At 49.5% G+C, this 26,918-nt stretch overlaps 1 protein-coding gene across 8 annotated transcripts; it reads right to left on the reverse strand.

Annotated features, from left to right (window-relative positions):
• Positions 1 to 929: 929 nt before the first annotated feature.
• On the reverse strand, positions 930 to 26,810 carry TRAF2 (TNF receptor associated factor 2). 8 transcript variants are annotated; one of them, XM_084299158.1, is made up of 13 exons: positions 26,618 to 26,810; positions 25,863 to 26,190; positions 24,837 to 25,367; positions 23,684 to 23,904; positions 23,019 to 23,097; positions 22,510 to 22,608; positions 15,038 to 15,199; positions 12,176 to 12,250; positions 10,355 to 10,429; positions 9,265 to 9,642; positions 8,135 to 8,312; positions 4,490 to 4,638; positions 930 to 3,737 (listed from the first exon to the last, which is right to left on the reverse strand). In XM_084299158.1, the coding sequence occupies exons 4-13, from the start codon at positions 23,869 to 23,871 to the stop codon at positions 3,519 to 3,521; spliced, it is 1,602 nt and encodes a 533-aa protein (XP_084155284.1). In that variant the 5' UTR covers positions 23,872 to 23,904; positions 24,837 to 25,367; positions 25,863 to 26,190; positions 26,618 to 26,810; the 3' UTR covers positions 930 to 3,518. The 8 variants fall into 8 exon arrangements, with proteins under 8 accessions (XP_084155284.1, XP_084155283.1, XP_084155282.1 ...); XM_084299157.1 differs by having other exon boundaries at positions 25,863 to 26,043; positions 26,224 to 26,810; XM_084299156.1 differs by having other exon boundaries at positions 24,837 to 24,970; positions 25,863 to 26,810.
• Between the last annotated feature and the right edge of the window lie 108 nt (positions 26,811 to 26,918).

The raw sequence follows: 26,918 nt of genomic DNA on the forward strand, positions 1-26,918 counted from the left end.
GGTCCCCTGGGTGGCTGCAGCTGGTCCCTGTAAAGCAGGCACAGCACCAACAGTGCCTGTTCCTAGCAGCCCTGCAGCCTCTTGGGCATTTGAATCTTCAGCAGCCAAGCCTGGGGATGGGTCTCTCCACTATGGAACCGTGTCCCTGCTTATTTTGAATCAGCAGGGTTGCAGCATTCCTGCAGAGAGCCAGCAGCTTGAGAATGGTGAGCAAAAAATAACCTCCAGCCCTGCCTGAGGCAGTCCTGGCCCTGCCCTTCCTTTTCCACCATGGGCAGTGTTGAAGCCACAGCCTTCCACAAGTTACACAAAACTCTTCAAACTGCTTTTATTAGTGGTTTTCACCGTACGGCATCCTCAAGGAAAAACTTACTTCACATTGACAGGCTGAGGTGGCTGTTCTCCAATAGCTGTGGTCAAATAGTGAAACAAACAAACAAACAAAATCCGGCTGTGCTTCGTGATAAATGCCCATCTGCCAGCCAGCCTCAGCATCACACCAAGGGAAGACGTTACCCTCCTACCGCAGTGCATAGATCGCTGCAAGTGGTACGCACTACAAATAACCCTGCAAACCCGAGAGCTAAAAAAAAATGAAAAAGGGCCAGACAGCATTTTCAGGACCAGCCATCCCTTTCCTCAGCCTTGTAGTAAGGGAAGGGAAACAACACAGCAGGGCAGGGTAAAGTTGCCAGCAGTCTCCTCTGCTTGTCAGCACAGCCCAACACCCCCCACAGCCTGTGCTCCTGCTGGGTGCCTTTCCTGGCGGCTGTGCTGCCAGGCACTACAGAGCCAGACCTGGTCCCCCCACCCCCTCAGCCAGGGGGTGCTGAGCAAATGCCCCATGAGCAAAGACACAGATTGCTCCAGATCAACACCCTCCCCCCCCCCCCCCCAAAAAAAAAAAAAAAAAATACACAATTTCAACTCTAAACCATTAGTGCTGATTTTCCTCCCCCTCTCCAAGCAAAGTGTGAGCAGGGACACTCCTTGGGCAGCACAGGGCCTGGCCTCCTCCACAAAGCTCAGGCCTTGCTAGTTTTTTGTTGTTGTTGTTGTTTTCTTTCCTTCCTCTTAAGGCAACAGGGTGAGGGTACCAGTATCCCCCAGGACAAGCTCAAAGATGGTTTGCACAAAGCAGTGAGGCTGCAAGCAGCAGGTGCAAAAGCATTCCAGGCCTGCTCTGCTCCAGGTGGACATCCCACACGCTGACCATCAGCACTTGGGAAGAAATGGGCAGCCCCTGCCCAACCCACAGCCCTCGCCTCTCCACAAAGCAGGGGCTGCAGCAAGGGGCCAGGCAGCGCAAGGGCGTGCAGCCAGCACCACGAGTACTGCTTGAAGGAGGAGGTGCTGCCCTGAGCACTCCCCTGGCCAGCTCCCTGTGCTTTGACTCAAGCCTGACTCAGCTGGAGAGGGACCTGGGGTCACTTTTACTTCCAAACCCAAATTGCTCCCTTTACCTTCCACTGCCCTTACACAAAGCAGTGATCCCGCTAGCCCTAGACGGGCTCAGCGTGGTCCATCCAGGCTGCTGCTGGCTGCACCAGGCTGGGCAGGGGCAGCTGTGGGCCAGTGGGAGCTGGCTGGGGGCACTGCTGCTGTGCCCACCGCGGCTCTGCTGGCCCAGCCTCCTGTCCCCTGCCAGCACAGCAAGGTCTGCTCCAGGCCCCAGCCTCTGCACAGCTGCACTCTGGGCTAGGACTCAGCAGCTACTGCAACAGGGATAAGATCTGCACCAGACTTCAAACGGGGGCTGAAAGGTCACCCCAGCACCCTTCCACAGGCAGGGAGAGCCACCCATGCTGAAGACGTGGCCCAGGTCTGGGCAAGTGGCTGCAGAAACGACAGTGTCAGCAGCAGCCAGCAGAGCGGAGCCTGGGGCTCCTCCACGGAGCACAAGGCAGCACCTCCAGGCTTCTGGCAGCTCCCAGCCAGGGGAAATTCACTTCCCCCTGCAGAGCAATTGCATTCACAAGCACCAAGGGGGAAGGTCATTTCCCTCCAGACTGGCACAGCAGCCTCTCTGCCTGCCCTCCAGGCCAGTGCAGGAGCTAGAGCTGACCCAGGCAAGTATAAGGGCTGAGGGGGGATGCTCAGCAGCCAGATAGCCAATCAAGCATCTCATGGGTCACGTTTAGGCAATGAGATTGGAAAGCACAGGGAGAAAAGGCAGCAGGCCTCAGGAGTCCAACCTGGCTAACAGTCAGTCCAGAGTTACATGTGGCCACCACGAAGCAACACCAGAGGGACTCATTAGCCATGATGGAGGGAAATGACAGCAGTTTCTTCTCCACGAAATACAGAGACCTTCTCTGGGGTACAGGTGCAGAACATTTGCTGCTCACAAGGAAACAGTGTGAGGAAATCAGAAACAGCAAGGGCAACAGCACAAGCTTCACTCAGAGACTTCTCCAGCCCCTTCCAGTCTGACCCTGGTGGCTGCAGGCCCTCCAAGAGGCTGAGGGAGCTTGCTCTGCTGACCAGGAGGCCCTGGGCAGGTGGTTTCCAGAGAGGAGGGCACGGCCAGGGCTTATGCCCACACCAGGAATGGTGCTGGGGCCTGCGAAGGTTGCTGTGTCCATACTGCCATAGCTGCCCCATGACCAGGGTTAAAGCAAGCTCGCGAGCATCTGTGTGTGCCTGAAGATAGCTTCCACCACTGCACCCACCTCCCTCCAACACAATACTGAGGGACAGGGTCCCGCTAAAAGTCTGCATGGGGCAGGCACAAGCGCTGCAGTCACCTCCTCTCCCCTGAGAGGAGGGGCAGGCTCCAGGGGACAGTCACTTTTGTTTTTCATCACAGGCAGCCCTGGTGCTGCCAGCCCATCCATTCCACACACCCAGAGCACTCCCCCAGTCAAAAACCCAGCTACAGCTGGGCACAGGGTGCTGCTCCGCCTGTGCCACCTCAGTTCTTCCATGTGGTATCAGTGGTAAGAGAACAGCAGCAAGCCAGGCAGCACCGCCCAAGCCCATCCTGGCAGACAAGTGCTGCAGCCTTCCTGATAGCGAGGCACAAACCAGCCCCCGCATGGGGCAGTGGTATTCCTTCAGCCAGCACTACGTTCAGGACCACAGAGATCTCTGAAGAAAATCCCAGATGGATGAAGTGGTGCTCAGGCAGGCCAAATCCTTGTTTCACTACAGAGAGCTGAGGCCACGCACTGAACTGGTAGAGCAAGATGCACTTGCTTTCACTGGGAAACCAGCATGGTGGCAGTTCAGATATCCAAGTCCCTGCAGGCGACCCCTGTACCATGCAAACTGTGAATGTCCACCCTAATTTCGTCTTGGGAAAAGTCTCTCTGACACCAGGGAAGAGGGCTCCCATCAGACACCTTGCTGCTGCTCAGCGCAGAGAAGGTCCCTTTTTGGGAAGGGGCTAGGTATAGGCTTCTCCCCCTCTGCTTCCTGCCCCTTCCTCACTCTAAGACCTGCCCGCAGGGCAGCATGAGAGGGGGGTGCCCCACGAGGGCTGGCTCTGTGTTCACTGCTCCTGGAGGCGAGGAGGGCTAGAGGCCTGTGAGGTCAACGATGGCTTTAATAAAGATGGCATCATCACGGACATAGGAGTTCTTCGCTTCCATCATGGAGACGGGGCAGAACAGTGGGCACCCACTGGCAATGTTCATTTCCGTGATGGGTCGCTGGAAGGAGGAGGATGTCACATCAGGTCGGAAAGCATCAATGATGTGCTCCCGGTTGTTCTGATCCAAGAGCATCAGAGTTACCTGTGGAGAAATGTGACAAGACACAAGAGCAGCTGAATAAAAAGGACAGTGAAACCCAGCCCAGTGATTTGCTCACATTAAACCTGTTAAACATTCACGTACAGATGCAACCATAAGCCACATTACACATCTACAAATCTGAAAAATGCCTGGAACTAGGGTCAGCACAGAATGTCACCTCTGACATTCTGCAGAAATGCTCCCCACATCCTGCCTTGTCACTGGAAACTTCTGTGTGGTAGCACAGGGCTGTCACTGACTGTGAAAGCCTAAAACTGGATGCCATGAAGCTTGCTACCAATACTCAACACAGCTATTTCATTAGGTTCCATAGTGTTCCCATCCCACTCAGGAAGAAGGTGGCCCTCTTTGTATCAGTAAGCCCTGGCTCAGCCTTCAAGCATTTTGCAAAACCTGCAGGTCTAGGAACTGAGATCTGAACTTTTGATGCTGAGCAAGCATCAAAAGCACCAGCAGCAGCCACAGAACAGAGTCCAGAGATGACAATCTTCCCCAGTCCCGTATTAGTGCAGAGGCTCCGCTTGCCCTCCAGACATTGCTGTTCTCCTGCCACAGCCTTTGCTGTTTCACATGTCCTGCCCCGTAGCACACATGGTGCTTTCAGCACAACAGGGGAATCCCCAGGGTGGCTGATGCCAGTAGGCCGGACAGCTGGTGCCTCACAGCTCAGGAGGGCTCAGAGCTTCCGAGTGGCACATCGCTAGGCGTGGCAGGCTTCATCCCAAGCCTACCTTCTGGTTGAAAGGCCAGCGAAGAAGAGCATCATTGGGTCCTTTCATCACCACAAAGAACAGGGACAGATGGGTCCCACGCCCGGTGCCATCCCCGTTCAGGTAAACGCGCAGACACATCTTGTAGCCATACTTGCTTGTGTAGAAAGCTGTTGCAAAACAGACACAGTGAGGGTGAGAACCAGCAAAGCCTATCACCAGCAGTTTCCTCTGAACTTTGAGGACTCTACGGTTTGGATCCTAGAAGAAGCCAGGCTGGGATCTTAAAACAAAATGGATATGTTCCAGAAAGCTACCACAGACAGACAATGGTCAGATGTGATTGTAGACTGCCTTGGAAACAGCTAAGGCCAAGGCTCCCACAAGCCCCTAAACCCAGATGAGAAGCACAGTGCTGCAGCATGGATCGCAGAAGCTGCCCATAGAACAGTCTCTCCTTGCCCTCCTGCACTCCGAGGACACCTGAGGTTCCCTGGACATAGGTAGAGATGGAGCTCTGCCAGGTCCCTGTGCGATCCCCCCACACTCCACCACAGACCAACCCGTTGTGCTGCACGCAGACAGCAAATGCCTTACAGTGACAGCTCACCACAGCAGCCTTGACAGGTAAGAGTAAAAAAAACGCAGAACACCTGAGCCAGGGCAGAGCATGCGTGGTTCTCACTGCACCCTCTTCGTAGCTAACTGCCCCTGACCAGAGCAGAGGCTCACCAAGCAAGCGGTGCTCCCAGATACTGGTCTCTTACTTTCAAACAATTCTACCAATGCCCACGGTACCCTCCTGACTTCATGCAGGGCCTCAGAAGTGGGTACTGCTGCCAGCTGCCCCCTCGTAGCAACACAGGCCTGGGGCAGCTCAGCAGCACTCCGAGGTGACTGCCGCTGGCACTTTGCATGTGACTTGGTGCATGTTTCTGAACGGGCTCACTGGCAATGGTAGAGAGGCCGTGAACTTCCACGGGCCAGGCATAGAGGAGCAGAAAATCAGGACTTTGTCATGTGTGTCCGTACTGACGCCCCCAGCCTGCTTCCTCCGGGCAGCCCTCTCTCTACCTGCTTCCCCTGAAAGTGAGGGGCATTGGGGCAGATGCCATCTTCTGCTAGTCCAAGCAGCTCATCCTCACAGCCCACCCATCAGCCTGGGGCTTCTCAGCACTCCTGTGACCCTGTCAGTGTGCAGACAGGCAGGGGGCTGGGGGAAGGACACCAGCGGGAGCACGCACACACACCAGGCCAGTGGACCAAAAGCAGCAGCAGGGACAGGATGCCCTGCTTCCCACCATCTCGGAGCAAAGGCAACGCACGTCAGAGGCAAAGGAGGATCCCAGCGAGCTGCCTGCTCCTGGCAGCCAGCAGCTGCCAAGCAGGAACTTCACCAGGGGCTGCCCTGGATCCACCCTTACTGGGTGGATTTGCCTTTTGAACTCTCACAGTCTGGGCCTTTGCAAAATCCTGCAGCAATTGTTTTCTCCTGCCAATGCAATTGAGAGTGGTAACTGTACTTTCTTCTATTTGTTTTAAAACAGATCTCACGTGGTATCTCCTTGGTTTTATGTTTTAATACAAAAGCAACAATCATCCTCATTTCACTTTTTCATCCCATTCGTAGCTTTCTCCTCCCAGCTGTCTCTTTCCCAGGCTGATAATTACTAGACTATTATTTCACTCTGTAAGAGGAAAAAAACACCTCCACAAGTTTTTGGGTTTTGTTTAATAAAAAAAAGCAAAAAACAACCAAGAAAAGTGTTTGTTTCTCAGCCTAGTTTTCTCAGGTAAAGCAGCACAGGGAATGAAAATCTCTCATCTAAGCACCACAATCGAATACAGAAGGAAACAAGGCCTTGTACTTTGCTCTTGCAAGAAAGAAAAAAAAAAAAAAAAAAAAGAGTCCTGCCTCTTCCATAAACATCCTTGTGTGTTTGGCAGAGGCAACCTTTACCTTCTAGTCTCTCCAGCCACGTACAGTACTTTCACTAGCAGACTATCAACCAGCACCACAAAACAGTCTGGTGGACCAAAAGGTATTGTTTTTCCTTTGATTAAGTGCTTTACAAAAAGAGCCGAGACTGGCATCTGCCTGCTTTCACTTCCCTGGTGATTTACTGGGCAGCACTACACCACAGCAGGATGGGAACCAGGCTGCACACAGTGCCAAGGAGGAGGTCACAGGAAACATGAGATGCAGCTCCGGGAGGAGCTCAGCGTTCAGTGCACCATCGAGCAAACATATGGACAGAAGAAATATGCATTCAAAGAGGTCTCACCCCCCTCTCCCTCCTCCCCAGATCCTCCAGTCCACTCCTGCCCTCCAGCCAACTCCTGCTTACAGCCCTCCACCAGCTGACTTGTTTTTTCACCCTAGGAAAGAATCCCTGTCCCCCAGCGACAACACCAGGTTGTATCAGCTCATGGAGGGTGCAGGAAGCCCCAGCACAGTGAGCAGTGGAAGCTGGTGGCCAGAGGCCAAAAGGACGAGCTGTCAGCTCGGTCCAGACTCTGCCTCAAAACTGCAGCCTCAGGAGATGCTGAGGTCAAGAAGCTCTTGAGCACCATGCAGGAAACAGGATGCAAGATTTAAGGCCCTATCTCTAAGCCAAACAAAACAGATTTGAACCTGATTTATACATGCTAACAAGGAAGGAAGTGCTGCCTTTCTAGAACAGAGAACAGGGGTTTTCCACAGCTGTCACTGACTTTTAAAAGGAAATGCTAATTGCATGCACACAGTTTCAGTAGCAGTTTAGCTTAGTTCCCCTGAAAAGGGGGAATCCTTTTCTCCTTCAGTTTTTCATGAAAAATGACCTATACAGCCTTCATCCAGAAAAGATTTTTAAAATAGCTTTAAAAATGCAATTGTTTTTATGTCCTGGTCCAGCAACAACCTGATTTGTCATTATACCAGGAAGCAGGTACAGCATACATGCTCTTGGCTCATGTGCAAGTGGACATTTTGAAAAAGTTCTTCAACATGCTTAGACCTAAGCGATTCCCACTCAGGGAAACACAAACTCACCCCCTCAGCTGTTTCTTTGTGAGGCAAGCACCCCACCAAGCAATGGACTGTGTGCAGAGATGGTTTCATCTCACAGCTACAATCCTGAGAAATGCTTTCATAAGCAAACAAGCTAGATAACAACAAATTCTTTAATGAGATTTTTCTTTTTTTTTTAAAAACAGAAGCAACAAGGCTGGGCAAGTTCCACAAGGAGAGTCCCCTCCTGGAATAGATGCTCAAGCACTTCCCTGTGTATGGGATGGGCTTTATTTAGACACTGTCTTTTGCAACTTCGTGCTTTGTGCTCTAAAACGTATTTCTTCCCTCGCTTAACTAGTTTATTACTGGTTTTCCTGTCTCTGGGTATTTTCACTGTAACTGAAGAATCATGCAGAACTATTTTGGAACTATGATGTTTACACTTTCCATTATGAGAAATTAAAAAGGTCTTCTGTGATAAACACAGCACTTATTTAGCCCATTGCTTTTAAAATAGAAATAAAAAAATAAGTGGTTCAGATTCCCCTGGGAAAGAGGGAGAGAACAGAATTACATCTGAATGGCTAAGTATGTCACTTGCAAAGGTCACCATTACAAATCCCACACCCAGCTGAGGCACAAAAGGCTTTTGCTATTTTTCAGGCAATAACCTGGAGAGAAGATCGCAGGAGAGCGGCCTGTTATCGCCTCCTGGCGCTTCCTGGCAAAGTCTGTTATCTTCCAGATGAAAACACCATCGTAGGTGGAAGCTTCCATGCTGCGGATCTTTTCCTCCATCTCAGCCATGGCCAGATCTTTGAGCCCAATGCTCCTTTCCAGCTGCCGAACCTGCTCGGTGGGACACATGGTGCAGCCTGGTTAGACACACGTTCTGCTGTGAGACCTAAGAAAGCCAGCAGCCACCAGAATCCCCTTCAGGTCTGATCTTTAGTGACAGACATTCTCCAGAAGCGACAAAGGGCCACAGGCGGGAGAAGATTAATACCATAAGCCAATTCAGCAGAAGTTCCTTTTGTGTCCTGCCATTCTGAAGACCACACATTAATGCAACTCTGTGTCTGAACTGGAAACTTTCTTGCAGTGAATGGAAAAATCCTCTCAATGAGCAGTTCCAGTATATTACGACCCAAAAGGTGAGGATTGGGGGAAAAAACAAGACATCTTTGTGACAAAACTAGACTGAGAAACAGAAGAACCTACACAGAGCCAAGAAGGTCTCACCATAGTTAATTGCCGCTAGGTAGCAGGGTTACATCTATATTGGCAGATCTCATGCTGAGAAAGCAAAGATTAGCTATGAACTGCAAAATTCCCAGTCACCAAAACACAAGGGCAGCATGCAGCTGGGACAGTACTGGAGCACAGCGGCCATGGCAGCTTCTTCTCTCTAGACCATGCTACGTACAATGCATCAGTGATGTAGCATTGATGACTAGGCTCCTTATGAAAGGTCTGGAAAGTGGTAAAGCCCACAAATTCCACGAGATTCAGTGAAATGCTGGGTACTTTGTCTCTCATTGGAAAACCTAAGAACATCTCAGTGTGTGCATCATTTCATTACTAAGAGAGACCTGAATACTTTCTGCATGTCAGTTTGATTCCCATGTTTTCCAGGAAGCTTTTGAGGGTTGGGCATGGGCACAAACAATATTTTAGCTCTATCTTCAGATTTATGGAGATTGAGGACTATATGGTGAAGTTTTGCTAACTAATAACATAGAAAGTAAACTGAAAAAGCTCTGCTCAGAGTGCTGGAAAGCCCTACCCAGTGGTTACATACCTTGTTACTCAGAGATTCAATTTTTTCCTGGTCTAATCGATGTTGCCGACTATAGGCTTCAGTTGTTAGAGACACTCTTTCCACCTCCCGGTTGAGCACGCAGACAATGTTCTCAAAGGTCATTGTTTTCTTCTCAAGGGCCTCACATCTTCCCAAGAGCTCCAGAGACTTGGAAAGCTCCATGGATTTGGAGAGCTCTGACTCTGAGCACAGAGAGTTTGCTGCCAGTAGTGGGGAGTTACTTTGTGATGAGGAAAGGACAGGAAAATGCTTCAGGTCTCCAGACCCACTCTTGAGGCTAAGCACAAAGCTCAGTAGCATGTACAGATGCTCCGCCAGACACTTGGTTTCATGTTCTGGTAGCCTTTCATTTTCCACCTACACGAAGAGAAATACATCCCATTCAACAAGCTCAAGCTATGCTGTCACCATCCACAGAAAAATATCCTCCTCGAGGCCACAACATTAGCTTTTAATTATAAAGGGGAAAAAAAAAAAAAAAAAAAGAAAAATAGTTTAAAAAAAAATGCAGTGTTAGTTGGTGGATTTTTTTTAAAGAAAAGCTGCAATCATATATAATGATGGATGCTTAACATTTCCTCAGCTGCAGACACTGTTGTACTTTGTCTTCCTCCATTCCTTTGCAAAAGGGCTCAAATATACTTAATGACACCAAAGGAAAAACCCTCACATAATCCCCCTGAGAATGGATTTATATTAACATCACCAGTAAGAGCTACAAAAACTAAGTCACACGGAGAAACATTGCCTTGTTCAAGTTCTAGCAGGAGAATAAGACACTGTACACCCAGTTCTAAGCTTACAGCTGTCAGTGACATGACCACCAGGAGCCTCAAAGTACTCAGTGCGTTTCTCAAGAAGGTTTCCTTCTGTGTTAAGTTCATTTTCTGGTATCCAAAGTCCAGACAGTAGATGATGTTGGGCTGCATTTGCAAAGGGTTTAAAACAACATTTTGTTCAAATAGCCAAATACAAAGATCTGCAGAAGTCTGGGGTACAGTGGTCTGGAGGTTTTAACACTGGAACCAAAAAACAAGTCCCTAAGATACACATGAACAGAAACCCTTACCATCTCAGCACATCCAACAACCTTAAATCTACAAGGCACTTTACATTTGCCACAAGTCTTCACATGGTCCTGAAACTAGAAAAGAAAGAAGATAATGTCAGACAGATCTTATGTGACCCAAGTAACTCCCCTTCTGTTTCACTGAGGTCTAGGAAACTGAAAACAAAGTAAAGAACAACCAAGCCATCACTAATCACTAGCTTCCAAAGTGTATGGTTAAACCTGGACGCCGCCTACCATTAGTTAGGATTGCCACTGTAATTTAAACAGAGCACTGACATCTGCAAGGAAGTTTTATTTTTCTCTAGGACTAGGAGGTCCCACCTCTCACCTACACACACTAGTAAGAAAAAGAAGATAGCACAGATACACATTATGGATGCTGAGCAACGAGCTTCATTGAAGAAGAGGAGGAATGAGGAACAACCTTATGAAATAGGTATCCATTTACATGTGTACAATTCATGTAACCCTGGTGGGGATGTGCCACAGTTTGATATTTTTACTTCCAACTAAGCATTGTAAATCTGAGAACAAAGAGCTTTCTGATGGTCCTGCCTGAGTATTTATAGCAACTACGGCAGATCCACCTCTGCAAGGGAAGGTCCTCTGCTGCATCCAGTACCCATTTGCTGGAGTACGTAGGCACACTACACCTCAGCCACCTCACATCTGGCAGCTGTCATGAAGAACGGAGGCTGAGGCTGGATATTTCTACAGAAAAGCACCAATAATCCTGTAGCCTACAAGATGACTCCTTTGGGTTCCCACACAATGTGTGACTAATGCTAACAAGCACTGGCACACCATCATCTTGTTTTTGATATATCTCGTCATTAGATATCAGTGGTGTATTCTGAACAACAGCTTCATTCCACATTTGACACCTACGTTTGCCACAACAGATATCAACTGAAACTGTTTTTAAACCACGTTTAAAAATACTTCTAGATCCATCTGGCTTGTTTAATGAGTCAGGTTACTCAGTTATATGCTGCAGGACTAGGGCTACAATTTCTGCAGTTAACAAAAGTTTGGAAAAATATAAAAGAGGGAGTTATCATTGAAACAAAAAATAGATCACGTATGGGAATCTTACAGGCATAAGCCTACTCTTTGCTGGGCTCCAGCATCAGCCTGCAGACAAGCAGATCAGCATCTGAAGATCACAGCACAAAGTCCTTTATTACACTGGCTATTTTGAAAAACTCTTTACTCATCTTTTTGATGCTTCTATGTCCCCTGCCCTGCTACAGAGGCCTTTTGCAACTGCACTATTAAAAATGTTTGCCCACAGCAGGCAGAACAGTTTCAGATGAATGTGTTTTTTGAAGATGTTTTCCAAAACTTTGATTTTCAGACCTTTGTGCCTCGCACCAGGAGCCAGCAGCATAGAGGCCCTACTAGATACAGATTCATTTACATGATTAATTAAAAATTTTTTTTAGCTGGAGATGGCATTGCTTCCCAAGATTGCACTAGTGGTAAAGATAATCGCTTTACATATGAAAAAGCTACCCTTTAAGCCCACAAGTGTGCTTTTCCTATGGAAGTTCTGTATCTACACATAGTGAATTCAGAAGTCATAGGAAGATTATGTTAGCAGTATTAACACTGAACTACAAGTGCTGACTAGACACCTTTCCCAACACCCTACCAGTATTTTCAACTTTATGGAAAAGTTGGATTTGTACAAAATGCTGACACCTAGTTGTTCTCCCCACTCCGCTTTCCAACAGTCCAAGTTTTCCTCCGAGCCCTGAGAAGCTCTGGTGGTAGACCCCAGACGCCATCGCACAGAGCTCCCCAGCAGTCAGATACCTTCTCTCTTGGAATCTTTTTCTTCCCACAGCCTTCACACGTCAATGGAAACTTAGGGCAGACTTCATCGTGAGCCTGTAAAAGAATCAACAGGAGACTATTTGGTCCTCTAAATAAAGGCCCCAATAAGGTTACTAAGATGAATACAGCTCAACAGGCACAGTTCTGTATTACATGAGGGCTGTCCTCAACCAACTTATCTCAAATTTTGGTCATGCTGGAAAGTCTTTTTGCTGACTCATTTCTGCAATCACCAGGCTACCAGAATTTTGGGTGCTTATATAGCCTTCCAAGTCTCAGCCTCAATTTAAGAAGTTGCTATAATAATTTTGAAAGAAAAAAAAAATCAAATTACTATTTTGATGGACAAGATAATCAACAGGAAGCTCAATTTATGGCTTTGGCAGGAAAATACACGTTCAAGCAGGTTAAGTGAAGTAAGACACTATCTCAGCAAGATAATTTGAATAATTTTTCCACTGTAGTGGTTATCAGTCAGCTGAAGTATGAACCCATAGCCTGTCATGTGCTGAGCTGAACTGTCTGATAGAATCTTCACATTTGGATCAGTTCAACAGAAAATCATTTTTCAATCAGAAAGAAAAAATAGTTCAAATCAATTTCACTTAACAGTCCCTGCACATAAGCACCCACACCTGTAGGAAGAGTTCACGACTTGTTTTGTGGCCAGAGAAGGTGAATAAATGATCATGGCAATGTGATACTCTGTCCTCTACAGATCCTAGGGTCAGCAATACCAGCTAAAATGGGACTGATGGAACATGCCTCTGCTTTCTGTATTATTTCCATACTACTTAAACCTTCTCTTTATACACCACCCAGTTGAAACACATGATACATTTTGTTTTTCTAATTAGGGAACCAGAAAGCATGTCTTGCTTTTCTATCCAAGGTTACGTGAACTTTGACACATCATTATAAATGCCATTAAAATGTAGTTCAAAATTCAGATTAAAAGATAAGCATATTTAACTATACCCCTGTGGTAGTAACAGAAAAAAAAAATTAAATACTTATAAACTAGTTATCTGAAACTAAGTGCTTTGAAAACTTGGTCACATTTATTCTTTATTAAAACAAGTTATTCTCGGAGGGGGAGGGACGTGGACAAGCTGTTCTGTACTGTTACCACATCAGAAACTGGAAAGTGAAACCTATTAGTGGCTCAGCTTTGGCTTGTTAGTTACTCTCTCCTTTTTATACTTTAAATGAGTAATCAGAGTCAGAAGTATCACTGCTCTGTCCCTGGAAGAGTGACTTCCCAGTCTCTGCATCTCAACTGGACGCACATGGACAGCCTGGATTAGCACCTGCAGAGGAAGCCTGAGACAAAGCACATTCCTTCATCCCCCTTGCAGAGAGGGGTTGAACCCTTTCTTCTACCCACCTCCTGCTCTCATGTTCTAGAAGCGCCAGATAGCATCTTCCCCATGACCCACAAAATGCTGGCATGAGAACAGACGCTATGGTCTGGCTGGAGGAGACGTCACTGCAGATACAACTATTTAAGAAGGGGGTATTTAAAACTTGCCTTCTCCTGTGTAAGCTGCTATGTGTGAAATTATCACCTCCTCACAAATCAGCCTCTCCTTGCGCTCCCCTCTCCCCACCTCCCTGCTATTCTAACACACCACATGGCATTTACCTCCCATTTTGATGCCAAGTTGCACCACGATAATAACATACCACATACATGCAAATCTGAGATGTGCACTGAGCTCACAGCCAGAGAAGGAAAGCATTAATTAAACAGCACTGCACAGCTAAACTGCACATGCAACTGGTCTGTGTGTAAATTGCTTAAGGCACCCAGAAACATGTGATCCAAATCTCTCAACAAACATCTTCATATGAAGAGTTTAGGGCTCCTCTGGAATCCCCTACTTCTAACTCCTGTCCCTGCCCCTTCCCCACAGGTGCCAGAGGAAGGTGCCCACACAGAGAGGAGTGGATCTGCTCAAAGACACCCACCCCACCCAGCAGCTGGGGCAGGGGCTGGCACACAAGCCTGAACCGCAGCACTCCACTCCCCCAGGAATGGGGCAATCCTCCTGTTTACAGCTCTCCCAAACCCACATCCATGAGCTTTGCTGCAGCAAAGACAGGCAACTCTGACTGTTAGGCATTCGCTACAAATATTTTAGGCAGCTTTGGAAAGCCATCACTGCAAACATGCTAGGTAAGAGCAAAGTCGTTTTTTCACTGTGAACCTGCAATGAAAATCAAGTTAGATAGGGGCAGGAGAGGGGAGATGACAATAAAAGAATTAAAGCAGAGCTGAAAGACCACAGCCTGACTCAGACCATTAGGGCTATTTCTCCAGCTACATCAGCACTGACTTCACCCACCAGTTGGAAACCAAGGCTCAGACTCGCCTTCAGGTCAGGCCCCAGCATTCAACAGCAGTGGGGAAAAAAACGTGGGCAGAGTTCACAGTCTCCATGGTAACACCCCCTTCCCACTCAACTAAAACCAAAAACCTCTGGGTGATCTTGCAAACTGGACTTCCCTCCCTAGAAATAAACAGCAAGACAACCCAGTGACACTGCCGTACAACACACCAGTTACATCTCCATCAGAACAGGGGATTAGGAGCCCACCTGAGAGACTGGAAAAATCAGGTATCACCACCTTTGGAAGGAGCACGATAACGTGTGAGCATCTGCTCATGGTGCACATGCTTGCAGGTGACCATTGCAGCTGCTCGGCACAGTAACACCTACCCCTACTCCTCTCCAGAGCAGCACAAGTGGGCTGCAACAGAGACATCCAGCACTCTTCCCCTTGCCTCTGGGTCTCATACGACTATGCCTGCCTGTGTGCGTGCTGTAACTCTCGTACCTTAATATCTGGAAAGTAGAAAAGCGATTTGCAGTATTTGCAGTTGAGGTTTCTCTCGGGGCACTCCCGCTCAGAGTGGCGCTCCTTGTCATTCAGTGTGATCATTCCCTTACATGCCTGGCACTCAATCAGCAGGAACGGGCAGTTCCCCTCATGGCAGCTCTGTGACAACAAGAGCAGCACATTTCAATACAGCTGTACAGAAAAGCGCAGACACACAGAGGCAAAGAAGCTGGGTTTAGTAACAGCAGCTGACCCCTGGAGGATGTAACGATCATCTGCTAAGGAATGCCAGGATGAGCTGCTCTGCTGAGCCTGTGTAAATAAGACAAAAGGGAAAACTGCAGTTTAATCTGATTGCTGCTCTGTGTCTCAAAGCTTTGCTAAACCTGAACTACAGAGGAGGTAACTGATGAAAGTTATTATCTCTGCGTCATGGTGACAGAAAAGGATGCGCATCTACCCTTGGCTGCCCTGCTCATAAGCTGGCATATTACCACAAACCTGTTTTTATGGAGGTTTTTCACCTGTACTAGGAAATCCATCAGCATGACACAACGCTTCCCCTCTGGCTAGGAGACAAGGCAAGCAGAAGAGAGTAGCAACCAGCAGCTGCAAGATGCCTTTGCTGGAGCCTCCCTCCCAACCCCCCAGGGTTATCGGCACAGAGCAGGGTGGCCAGGGATACCGGAAACACAGAAGGACAGGCTTGGTGTAGGCTATACTACTTGGCTCTTTTGCAAAGTCTCCCACAGGTGGACATCGCTCAGTGAGAGCCAGTAGCACCCTCAGAGCATGAAAACAGCAACAAGAAGCATACGCAAAGCTGAAAGGCTTGGCAGCAGGGCGGGCGCACCTAAGAGGAAGGAAAATTAATAGGAATGCAGGGGAAAAACAGCTGTAGGGGAAGTGGCACAACAGAGCACTGCCAGAGCTTTCAACAGTCGCAAGCCCAGATGCTAGCACACGGGTCCTTTGGCATCTTAGCCTGGGCACAAGGAAAAGGGTGAGCCCACAGCTTTGTAGAGAAAACACTGAAAATGGGTCTCCAGGACCCAGTCTGTGATTCACAGTGCCAGGGGAAAGGGAGCTTTCTGAGAACATCGCACCAGGAAATGCCAGACACAAACGGCTCCCTTTGCTCAGACACACTGCTGAGAGAACAAGCAAGTCCACTTGACGTCACAACTAATTAAACCTCAAAGAAACTATCAAAACCACAGATTAAGTCAACATCAGTACCACTCAGAGCTCTGAACTAGAGTTAAGCATGCACGTCAGCGAGGGAACTGGGAACCATCACAGCCTTTACTCTGCCGTCCAAAGCCTCAGCCTTCATCTGAGTTGAACACAAAAATTGGCAGAAATGATGTCATGGGTTTCGCAGAGCCTTGCTCACTTCTGGTTTCAGAATGAGGACCTCAGTTGCAGAAGAACTTTTGCTTTCAGCATTCTGTTATTTTATTAATCAGCTTTTAGGACTGATTAAACAGACGTTTGATTTAGGCTTTCTTTGAAAGAATTCAAGGCTGTATTTCTTGCACTGAAGGAGCTTGTAAAACAATAGCAGGGTTTGAAGAAAGTTGAAGGCACAAGAAACTTCTGAAAGCAGCAGCAGGTTTTCTAACGTATCCTATGACAGACTCTGTCTTTTCCTACTTGCTTTGAACTATGCAAGTACTAGTCTCTGGGATACTCAAGGATGCTTTCTTCAAATTCTTGTGTTTTGCAATCCGCACCATCCCAGAGGAATGACTTTGGCAGGGAGATTCTAGTCTGAAATGGAGAGGCTGGGACTCAGAACAATCTAGAAAAGCCCAAGCCTGAACCTGACCTGGTGTCGGTGTGAACTGCTCCTGGGTGGAGGTGCAGACACTGCCCAGAGCACGTGCAAGGCTGTCAGTCAGAGCTGCTGCATTGCTGCACCCCTGCTGCAGGTATGGTCAGCACGGTTTTGAAACAAAAAGACTAAATCCGATTGCCAAGGAAATTACGAATTACTGCACTGGACTGTTACAAGTCTTGGTAAACTGTTGTTTGACAAATAGTGAGGTTCAAAGGAATTGGAACATGTGATCCAGAGATAACTCCAGGCTACAATTACCAGTTACAGGCTCATGAAAAGATCATCAAGATGTTCTGTTCATATCTAACAAGGTCACTGCTTAACAGCAAACTGTCACCAGGGAGTGGATTCCAATCATGCCACCATGCTAACGATGCCAGGCACTGGCACATTCATAGCACTACTTTGAATTCACCGCCAATATGCAGTTCTGGCAGCCAAATTGCTTTTAATTAGCAGCAGGAAAGCCTGCAGCATTTGACAGCTCTGCTCTAAGTATACTAAAAACACTGACCATGCCAACCGATTTCCAGACCATGACCACACATGAGATCTCCCCCATCCTTTAAGCAGTATTTTCACCAGCATGCAAAGCTTCACCTTGATCTCTCACATCAAAACTGACAGCTCAGGCTGAAATCTCACTGGTTAAGGGCATGGTTAAGACAGGTGATATTCTGCAGGACACAGGTGGTGAGCAAAGGCAGCGCAGACACTGTTCCTCTCAACCTAGGCTGTGCCTAGCAGAGTGAAGGCACAGGCCTTGCACAGAAGGGCTGCTACAGCACAAGGCCAAGAACAGTACGGGCGCTCGCAGAAGGGGACAGATGGCTTTTGCAAACTGTAGAAGTCAAGCCCATGGTGATAGCTTGATCTCAAACCCAATCACTTTATCGAAAAAGCTGAAACTGCCTCTACCTTTTAAACAAGGGTGCATGCATGATCATGGCTTTGGCACCTGACTGGTATCTGGAATCCGAGGAATTCCTGTCTCCAAAAGCTGTGTTCAAACTGAGGCTTCCAAGGGGCTTTATATCAAGGCTTCACTGGGACACATTACCCTTCTCAGCTTCAAAGTAAGCAAGTTACAGCTCTTTTTTTTCTAAGGGGCAGATGTTAAGCCTGTTAATTGGGTGGGCCACCACAACAAGGCTGAGCTGCTTCTCGGGGTGAGCACTGAGAGCAGACCCTCTGCTGGTGGGGCTTTCCAGTCCCCTCCCACGCGCTCTCTCGGGCACTCCCTGTGGCTTACCTCCCACCACGCAGCTTGGACGGGAAGCTGCCTAACGTCTGGGCAGCCAGCCACAGAAACTCAACTTCAGGGACTGCAAGGGAGGCCAGATTTTGTTTGTGGACCTCAGCTCCAGCTCTGGAAAGTAAAGGTGTATCGTGCCCTTTTTGCTAAAACAGGAGGTCCTTTATATCATCTTTATCTGCAAGTACTGTAGAAAATGGATCCTCCCAGGAGAAAGGGATCTGGGCCTGGAGGATACTGCTGAACAGGCCAGAGCTGGCTGCAAATGACCCTTCAAGACCATACTGTAACTTGAAGCCAAAATCTTTGAAAAAGACAAACACCATTCCTGATTTTATAAGGAACTCTGGTTACACTGGCACAGCATCACCAAGTATGCTTGCCACAACGTTTAAAAAGCTGTACCTATATAGGTAACACTGCTATAAAATATTTAACGTTACATTTCTGAGGCAACTGGTCAAAGTAGTTTCAAAGATCAGCAGCTCTGTTCCAAACAACACACAAAAACCTGAAGCTGAAGTTGAAAACCACCAACAGAAGCTATTAGGGCGTTCTTAGGGACACGGCTGGAAAGAAGGGTCATAAAGCATCATGAAGGAGGAGACCCCCAGCTCAGGGTCCCCAGAAACATTTTCAGGGAAGGACAGTTTTCCCTACACAAAGCGTTCCAGGTGTCCTTCATCACCTCCCAGGAAACTGTAGGAGCACAGGAGAGGAAGGAATTCCCAGGTACCTAGTCTTCCTGATCTCGGGAAACCACGGAGCCCTGAAGGGGCTGCAGGCATGCTCTCCAACACCACGGGCTTTGGAGTACTAGCACTTAAGTTCTGAGTTTTGCATCTTCCACAGCCTTTTAGGCTTTGATTAAAGGGAACTCTTCAAAATCAAGGTGACAATTTACTACAAGGAAAACACATTCTCCAGCTTGGGTAAGGACAGACTATCACCACGGGTGACAGTCAGACTGGACGAGCTTATGTTTTACTAGCACTCCCCCCCAGTGAATTAATATTTAACTCAGCTAAAATACAGCCACCGGGATTAAATTTAAGACTGTAGTTTTCCTCCTTACACAACTTACACAATTTAGTTTCCTTACGTCTCAAATAATTCTGTACTTTGTAAGAAATTAAGCTAAAAGCTCTGAAGTTATAAATGAGAACAACACAGCTGACCATGTAACACCCCTCTGCAGCCCTCTCCTCCCATCCCAGCCCCTCCTGCTTGGCCTGCGGGTGCTGAAGCTGCCTGTTGGGCTGACCTGCCAGACGCGATGCCCACCTCACTTGGCCAGGGCGGCAACGAGGGCTGCACAGCCACCAGGCAGCGCGCCAGACCTGCAGGTACTGCAGGCGGGGGCGAGGACAGGGAGCCAGGGGTGGGGAAGGTGAAAATAAAAGGCATGTGAGAACTGGAGACATTTTGATAAAATGGTAGAGAGGCAACCAGAGAAAAGAAACACGCGTCAGTGCTGAGGAATGAGAGGACTTAAGGCCTCCACCTCCAACAGAGGTGTTTGCATTGTTTCCTCAAACTCCCTCTACCTGGATATCACAGGATGTTTTCTTGGTCTTAGAATGGGCTACTTTTAGTATCTGCAACCCTCCTCAGATTTTCCACCTAAATCTAAAGGCTTCTGCCCACAGCCTGCCTTCCTTTATGTACACTCAGGCAGACTTATCAGGAAACCTATACATGAAAAGAGGTTAGAGATTAAAAGGAAAAACCCCTCCAGTCCCACCACAAAATACTTTATCCAAATGCTACTAAGTATTTACAACTGCATCCAGCAGTCAGAAAAATGCATTTGTAAAGCCAGACATGTTCTAAGCACGTAAATATTTTGTATGCTTTGCACAATTTTAAGCAGAAGTGCAAGTCATGTCCAAGCAGATTTCACTCTTTCAGTTTTGTATGTCCCTTTGAGACTTGAACTTTGGGAGCCTGGACAGAAAGCAAAACCGAGATTAAATAACTTATTTATTTAAAGTTGAATATATAGAACTTTTCAGCTACAGAGCATTTTTTTTCCTTGCTCGTAACTCTGATAACATTAGCAAACCAGAAGTGACAGTATTTCTTGATTTGTAAGAGAACAGCAGCCAAATAAGTCTCTCAGTACCAATACTGCACAATTTTTAAATGAGCAAACAATGATTTAGCTCTTAGGGACTTTCCATGTCCTGACGGAAATAGCACAGCAAGGGACTTTCCATAGTGGGAGCGTGAGCTGCTGCAGGACGTTACACACATTTCTGGCTACAGATGCAACTGTACAGCACGAGGCAAACTGCAAAGATGAGCTGACACCAAACCAACGCAAAGCTAGTAAGTCTACCCATAAGTCATGGTTTAACATCAGTTCACATATGCTAGAGGCTCCAGGCTAAAACGTTTGTCTGACAGCTCCTTTCCCCAGTACTCCTCAGCCACAAATACCCCCACCTCCCCAGCTCCCGGCCACACGAGGACAGCCAGGCTCGGTGAAATGCCACAGCTGTTTTGCAGGCAGCTGGGAGGAGAGGTAATACCAGCCTGACCCTGCCTCCCCTCACCAGCTCCCTGCCAAGGATTAGCTTTTCCAGGGAGGGCACAAAACGATGTTTCCCTTGCTAGCACAGTCTGCACTGTGCTTAGCAGCAGGGGCAAAGACCCCCAGGACAGACCGAGCTGCACTGCCAGCATCCCAGCCCCACGCTAACGATGGCTGTAGCAGCTGAGCACAGCACCATGGAGCCACAGCCCAAGAACTCCAGAGTAGCCCAGAGTAGCATCTCTTGGAAACACTTCTCTAGCGAAACATTTCTCAGGACCTTTTGAAGATTACATAGAGAGTGAAAAACAAAGTGCAGCCTTATCAGCTCAGACTCTCTTAAACAGTTGTGCACAAGAACCCAAAGCACTACATGCATACACCCTTGCAAGAAGAGAGACTTAGCTTGTTGCCTCTTTCACTTTTCTCTTTCAAGTACTGGCTGGACCCAAGCCTGCTTTTGACCACATTAAGAACCTTTGGCATCTGATGATTTTTTTGCTGCACCCTGAAGAACTTATCTTCAAGACTTCTTTTAAATCCAGGAGAAAAAAATCAGAAGTGGTCATCAGTCCTTTCCATCAGTCACAGCACCCTGACGTTAGCACTGCAAGCTGCTGACAAATGTCATTTGGTTTAGGCTAATGGAGATCAGCTCACTCGCTACAATGACCATTTTGAACACTGCAGCAGGCACGAGAACTGTGCATTAAAAGCACTCCTCAGTTTTCTCTGCCGTGCCAGTGTTAAGCTTTTAACCTGACATTTCTTCAGCCATATGCACACACACCATGTGCCACTTGCAGATCTAAGAAGAATGGGTTCAAAGCAGAAGCATTTAACATCCTACTACCTTTTGGACAGCACTGTAGTGTGAAAAAGTTGAAAGCTTCAGACAAGAACACAAGGAAGCACAGGTGCAGGACACCCCTCTGTTCCCAGGCTCAGCAAGCCAAGCAGAATACTCAAGCACAACCCACAGTTGTGCTATCTCTTCCTTGCAAAGGCATTGCTAAGAGAATCCAAACTGAGCTTAAACCTTTTCCTCAGCCACTACCAAAGCTCCACAAACAACAGGGCAACAATCTTTTTACCTCAGGCTAGTGCTGGAGGGAAAAAAACGTTGATTCCTCTTATCTCAGGCTCTTCACATTCTTCCATTCCAGTATGGATGACAAAACTATCCTTCAGGAGCACCAAAACTTCACAGGTGAATAAACGTTGCTCCTAACTGCCAACACATTTTAACAATGCCATCTCCACAGCAGTGTTGACTTGTTGGAAAGCACAGAGAAGCGTGTGGTTCTCTGCAGTTGTCAGAACACAATTCTCATGTGGCACATTAGCTGTATACATGCTAAGGACCAAATAAATGCCCTGTGCCATCTGAAGAAGGCCTGAATTAAAGAGCTGATGTGCTCCCCAGGAAGAGCAGGGCAAAATAATTCCAAAGAAGAGTAGAAAGCCATTCTGTCCAATGGTCTGGTAGTCCAGAGCAACTTGGAGTGATGTGTGGCAAGACAGTGAACGATGCCCAAATTCACTGTCAAATTCTGCAGATACTACATGGCACTGTAGCAGCCAGAAGCAGCTGGCTGGAAACCGGATCGCAGACAGGCCACTTTCCCCAAGCTCACAGGTTGGAAATAGGTTGTAGGTTCACATAGCACAGCAAACTTAACACTGTCATTATGTGGCACAATTTCTTGACAGCTCTTCCACCATCACTGTCAGCATCAGCAGAAAATAAAAACACCTGAGTTCCCCCTAACATTCCACATACACAGAGGACAGAAAGAACACACAGACATCAAAAGCCTTCCTTTGATATTTACCTCGTATTCCTTAATAGTCCCCTTCCACGTGCAACCATCATTAATACAGACAGCAGGCAGACTTTCCACCTCCCGACGAGCTGCGTTGTCTGGGAAAGCCTGCAATGGAAAAAACAAACCAACCACAGAAATTATTGAGGGGTTGCAGTCTTGGTCCAGTCTCTTCATTCCTTATTATCAATTCTTAAAAAAAAAAAAAAAAAAAAAAAAAAAAAGACTCCTCCCAAGCCAGTTGCCACATTACATCCTCAAAGGTGTGCTAATGGCAAACAAACCCTTATTACAGCTTTTAAGTAGGCCACTGCTATATTAATATAACCTGGATTTTAGAAGCTGCGGAGTCCCCCATATTCATCGTAATTCTCACTACTTAAGAGAACATTTCCTAAGAATAAGGGAATCTCAGAATTTGTGCTTTAAACAGAAACCACAATTGGTATTAACAACATCAGTGAGTTTACTTAAAAAAAAAAAAAAACACAAACAACAAAACATGCAATTTTACTTACTGAGCTGGTTTCCAAAACAGAAATTCCTTCTTCATATATCCCTTCCTGAATACAGCTTGCACACTTTTGAGGTCCAGAACTAGCAGATAAAAAAATAAACATGTAAAAAAATGAGGCCAATTGCTATAATAAATAATAGTAGATTCCCAGTAACTTAACAAAATGAAAGAATTTTCTTATTCTAAAGACAATACATCGAGCCTTTGATCAAGTGTATTTTGGACACCCAATTCCAATTTTTTCTTGTCTTATGATTAACTGTTCTACTCAATTTCATTCAAAGGCAAAAGAGAGATAAAGCACAAACTTTTCTGAAAGTCAGTGTGCTTAATTTTCCTCACACGTGCCACCACCACTTTTAGGAAGTTCCTCCAGTAGCTTTGATGAAGACTGAAGGACATCAGTGATCCACCTGCACTGATCCACCAAAACTGCAAAAAACAATCCAGGAGACTCTGGAAAAGTTAACTTTGAATCAACCCCCGGAACAACAAAAGCAAGCCAGAGCTTACGCACTCCCTTAAAGAAGGGGCCTGATGCAGACTCTCAAAGATTAAACACAGCTCCTTCACTGAGACAGCCCTGAAAATAACGACTTTCATCTCTTTTTTTGCTTCTGCTTACTTTTAAGCACTCTGTTTTTAGACTGAAGGCACAGAAGTTACCTTATGATTTTCTTCAGACAATAAGAACAGTAGCGATGTCCGCACTGAGCTTGAAATGGCCTCCTCAGAATGTTCTTGCAATCCGAACAGAGGTATTTGACCTCCAGTTTAGTTCCCAGTATCGCCCTTGAAAATCCAGGCTGGTTTAGATCCAAAGAGCCTGGTGGAGTAGAGTTTGCTGCTGCCATGTGAACAAAGAATTCCGTCTGTATATCCAGAGCCTGAAAACAAAAATGTTTTTCCCTGTTTGCTTGTACCCGCCTGACGGTGACTTCTCACGCACTCTCCCTCCAGCGCCCAGCCCGGGGGCCGGCAGCGGGCACACCGCTGGAAGCCGCGAGATCGCCCCCGCCTCGGCAGCAGCAAGGCAGCGCCCCCGGAGCGCGGAGAGGCGGCGGGGAGGCCCCGCGCCCAGCTCCCCGGGACGCGGCCCCGCCGGAGGAGCCGGGGCTCCCGGCCCCAGCGCTGCCGCCGCACCGGGAAGGGCCGGGCGGCCCGGGGGGGGGGGGAGGGGGAGCAGCGAGCCCAGGGAGCGCCGCGGCCCGGCGGGCGGAGCAGCGGCCCGGGGTCGCACCGCGCGGGGCAGGGCCGGGCCGGACCCCGCCGCCCGCCTCCCCCCGGCCCAGGGCCGCCCCCCGCGGCCTGGCACTCACCGGCCCGTCCGCCCGCGCCCCGCACCGGAAGCGGCCCCGGGCCCCGCCCCGCCGGAACGGCGCCGACCCGGACCCGGACCCGCCGGCGGGGCGGGACGGGGGCCGCGGCGCGGAGCCTCGGAGCCCCGGGTTCCCGTCCCGCCGCCCGCCCACCTGCGCGCACAGCGCCGCCGCCCGCCGCTCATCCCGGCCCGCCGCAGCCGGCCGCCGCTCGGGCATCGGCAGCGAGAGGCGGCCGGGGCGGATCCTGCCGGGCTCCGAGAGCCGCCGGGGAACGCGGCGCTGAGCTCCGCGCCGGGGCGCTGCCTGCGGGGGAACGCGGCGCCGCCGAAGGCCGCGGCAGCAGACGCTCGGCTCTTGTTCCCAGCCCGCAGCCCCCGACAGCCCGCCCACGGGGCTCGGCTCCCCGCCCCGGAGCCCCACGGGGGCAGGGAGCCGCGGGGGATTGACCCGAAGCCCCCCCCCGAGGGCTGCGCGACACGGGGCGGTCTCGTTCTCACCACGCAGGGGAATTCACTCGGCACCGGGGAAATCCTCCTTCGTCAGCACCAGGCGGAACCGGTTCGTTGCTACCCTCTGAAGGAATGCCCAGAGGCCCAGGCGCAGCCAAGGTGTTTCTCCCAGATAGTCCTGGCTGGGAGGACAGGCCAGGACCGGAGGTTAGGGCAGCTCCCCGTGCAGCCCTACACAGCGTTGAGGGCTGAGCTGGTTACCGGTGAGTTTGGGGAGCCACCAGCTCCTCTACATTGCCCCACTGACTGGAGCAAGCACATGCCCTGCCAGTCCCTCCAGCACCTGCACATGTCTGCATGTGGCTCAGACATGTGCTGAGGTGAGGTTCGAGCTGCAGGGCTGGTGGAAGCCCTCCTGGGGACTCCTGCGGAGGACTGGGGCCACGTGCTGGGCACTGAACCGCCACCTGCCCAGCTCTCTGTGGACGGCAGAGCTGCGCTGGTGGTGAGCTGCAGCCCACAGTAGAAGCCAGATAGACAAGGGCAGATGCTGATCACGATGTGAGGAAGGGAGAAAACCTGGGGAGTAAGGATGAATGTTTCTGGCGAGTACGGAAAGCAGAGCCTGCTGTGCTCCCACCCACTTCACAGGGCCAAGGCTGCCCCATGCGTTCAAATGCATGCATGGATGCCACGCACCCCAACCCCAGGCAGCAGGCTGACATGAAGTTACCAACTACCCCACAACACATTGGCATCCAGCACTAGCAGGGGGCACCAGTATGCGGCTCCTCTTGTGATGTCTCAGCTGCCCCATGCCACTCCAGAAGCATGCACAGAGGCAAGGAGATGCAGCCCCACAGCACCATCCTGGGCTGGCTGCGGTCACACATCAGCATGACCAGAAAAAGGCACAAGAGCCCTTGGAAGACATGGTATGCACGAGACAGAAGAGAGCTGGTGGGGGACACACACCAGAGGACACCCCAGAGGGAGGGCAAAGCCTAGGAAAACTGACATTCGGCAGAAACTTCACAGTTCACCCCATCTCTGGGTGTAAGCCCTGGGTCTCACCTGGTGTAAAGTGGGAGGGCTCTGCTGAGGTCAAGGCCACGAGCTGTGTCCCCGTGCACGCGACAGCACTGGGAATTTGCACTATGCTGTTCCTCCAGGGCAAGCACCGCTTTGTGCACTCACTGGCACTGCTTCGGTTCTTCTGTTGCAACGTTCCTTTTCTTGCCACAGCCGCACTTGTCTGGGAAGTGCAAGCGTAAAAAACTCCACGTTGCTAAAGTTCTTCACCGGTTTGTGTAATCCGGTGAAGAAAATCCCCTTCTCCATTTCCTGTACAAAATGTGACTCTGACAGGAGTGCTGAGGGCAGGACATGTTGAAACTGATTCCTGTAGAGAAGGAACTTATCAGCAATGACTTACCTGAGCTGCTGACCCAAGAGGGGGACCAGCCAGGACTGCTCCAAATAAACTCGCGGCTGCAATGCTCCGTTTGCCACCACGTGGCCAGAAGCAGAGCTTTGCAATAGAGAGCACACACCCACTGACATTCCCCACAGCGCTCCTCCCCGCGTCTCCTGGGCCGCAGGAGCCAAGCCTGATGCAATGAGCGAGCGGATGGAACCACCGGCAGCGAGAAGGGAAAGCCCCCGAGCACTGACAGGGCCCTGACTTCTGAGCAATGCCCAGCCCGGCCCCTGTCTGGAAATCAGCTGCTCCCGCCGGGTTCCGTGATGGCGAGAACGCCTGAAAGTACCGCCAAGGGGTTTTCAGCCGCCCCCCACCCGCACCCCGTGTTTCAGAAGCGGTGACTGACGCCGCGGGGGCTTCCCGGCCGCCCCGCACGGCTCTGCGGATGACTCAGACAGGCAGGGATTTTATCACACCGGAGCCGAAACAGCACGGCGCTGCCGCACCGCCGGGGGCCCGCGGGCTCCTCCCCGCCGCGCGGGGCCCGGCCCGGCCCAGCCCCCGGGAGGCGCCGCTGCGGCCCGCGGGGCGCTCAGGGCCCGGCCGCCGCCGCCCCTCGGCACCCCCCGCCGCACGGGCGGAGCCCGCTTCCTCCCCCCCCCTCGGGCGTGGCTATTGGCTGGTAGTGCGACTTCGGCCAATCACCC

This window comes from Netta rufina (assembly GCF_964035555.1).
Source record: "Netta rufina genome assembly, chromosome: 20".
NCBI classification, from domain to species: Eukaryota; Metazoa; Chordata; class Aves; order Anseriformes; family Anatidae; genus Netta; species Netta rufina.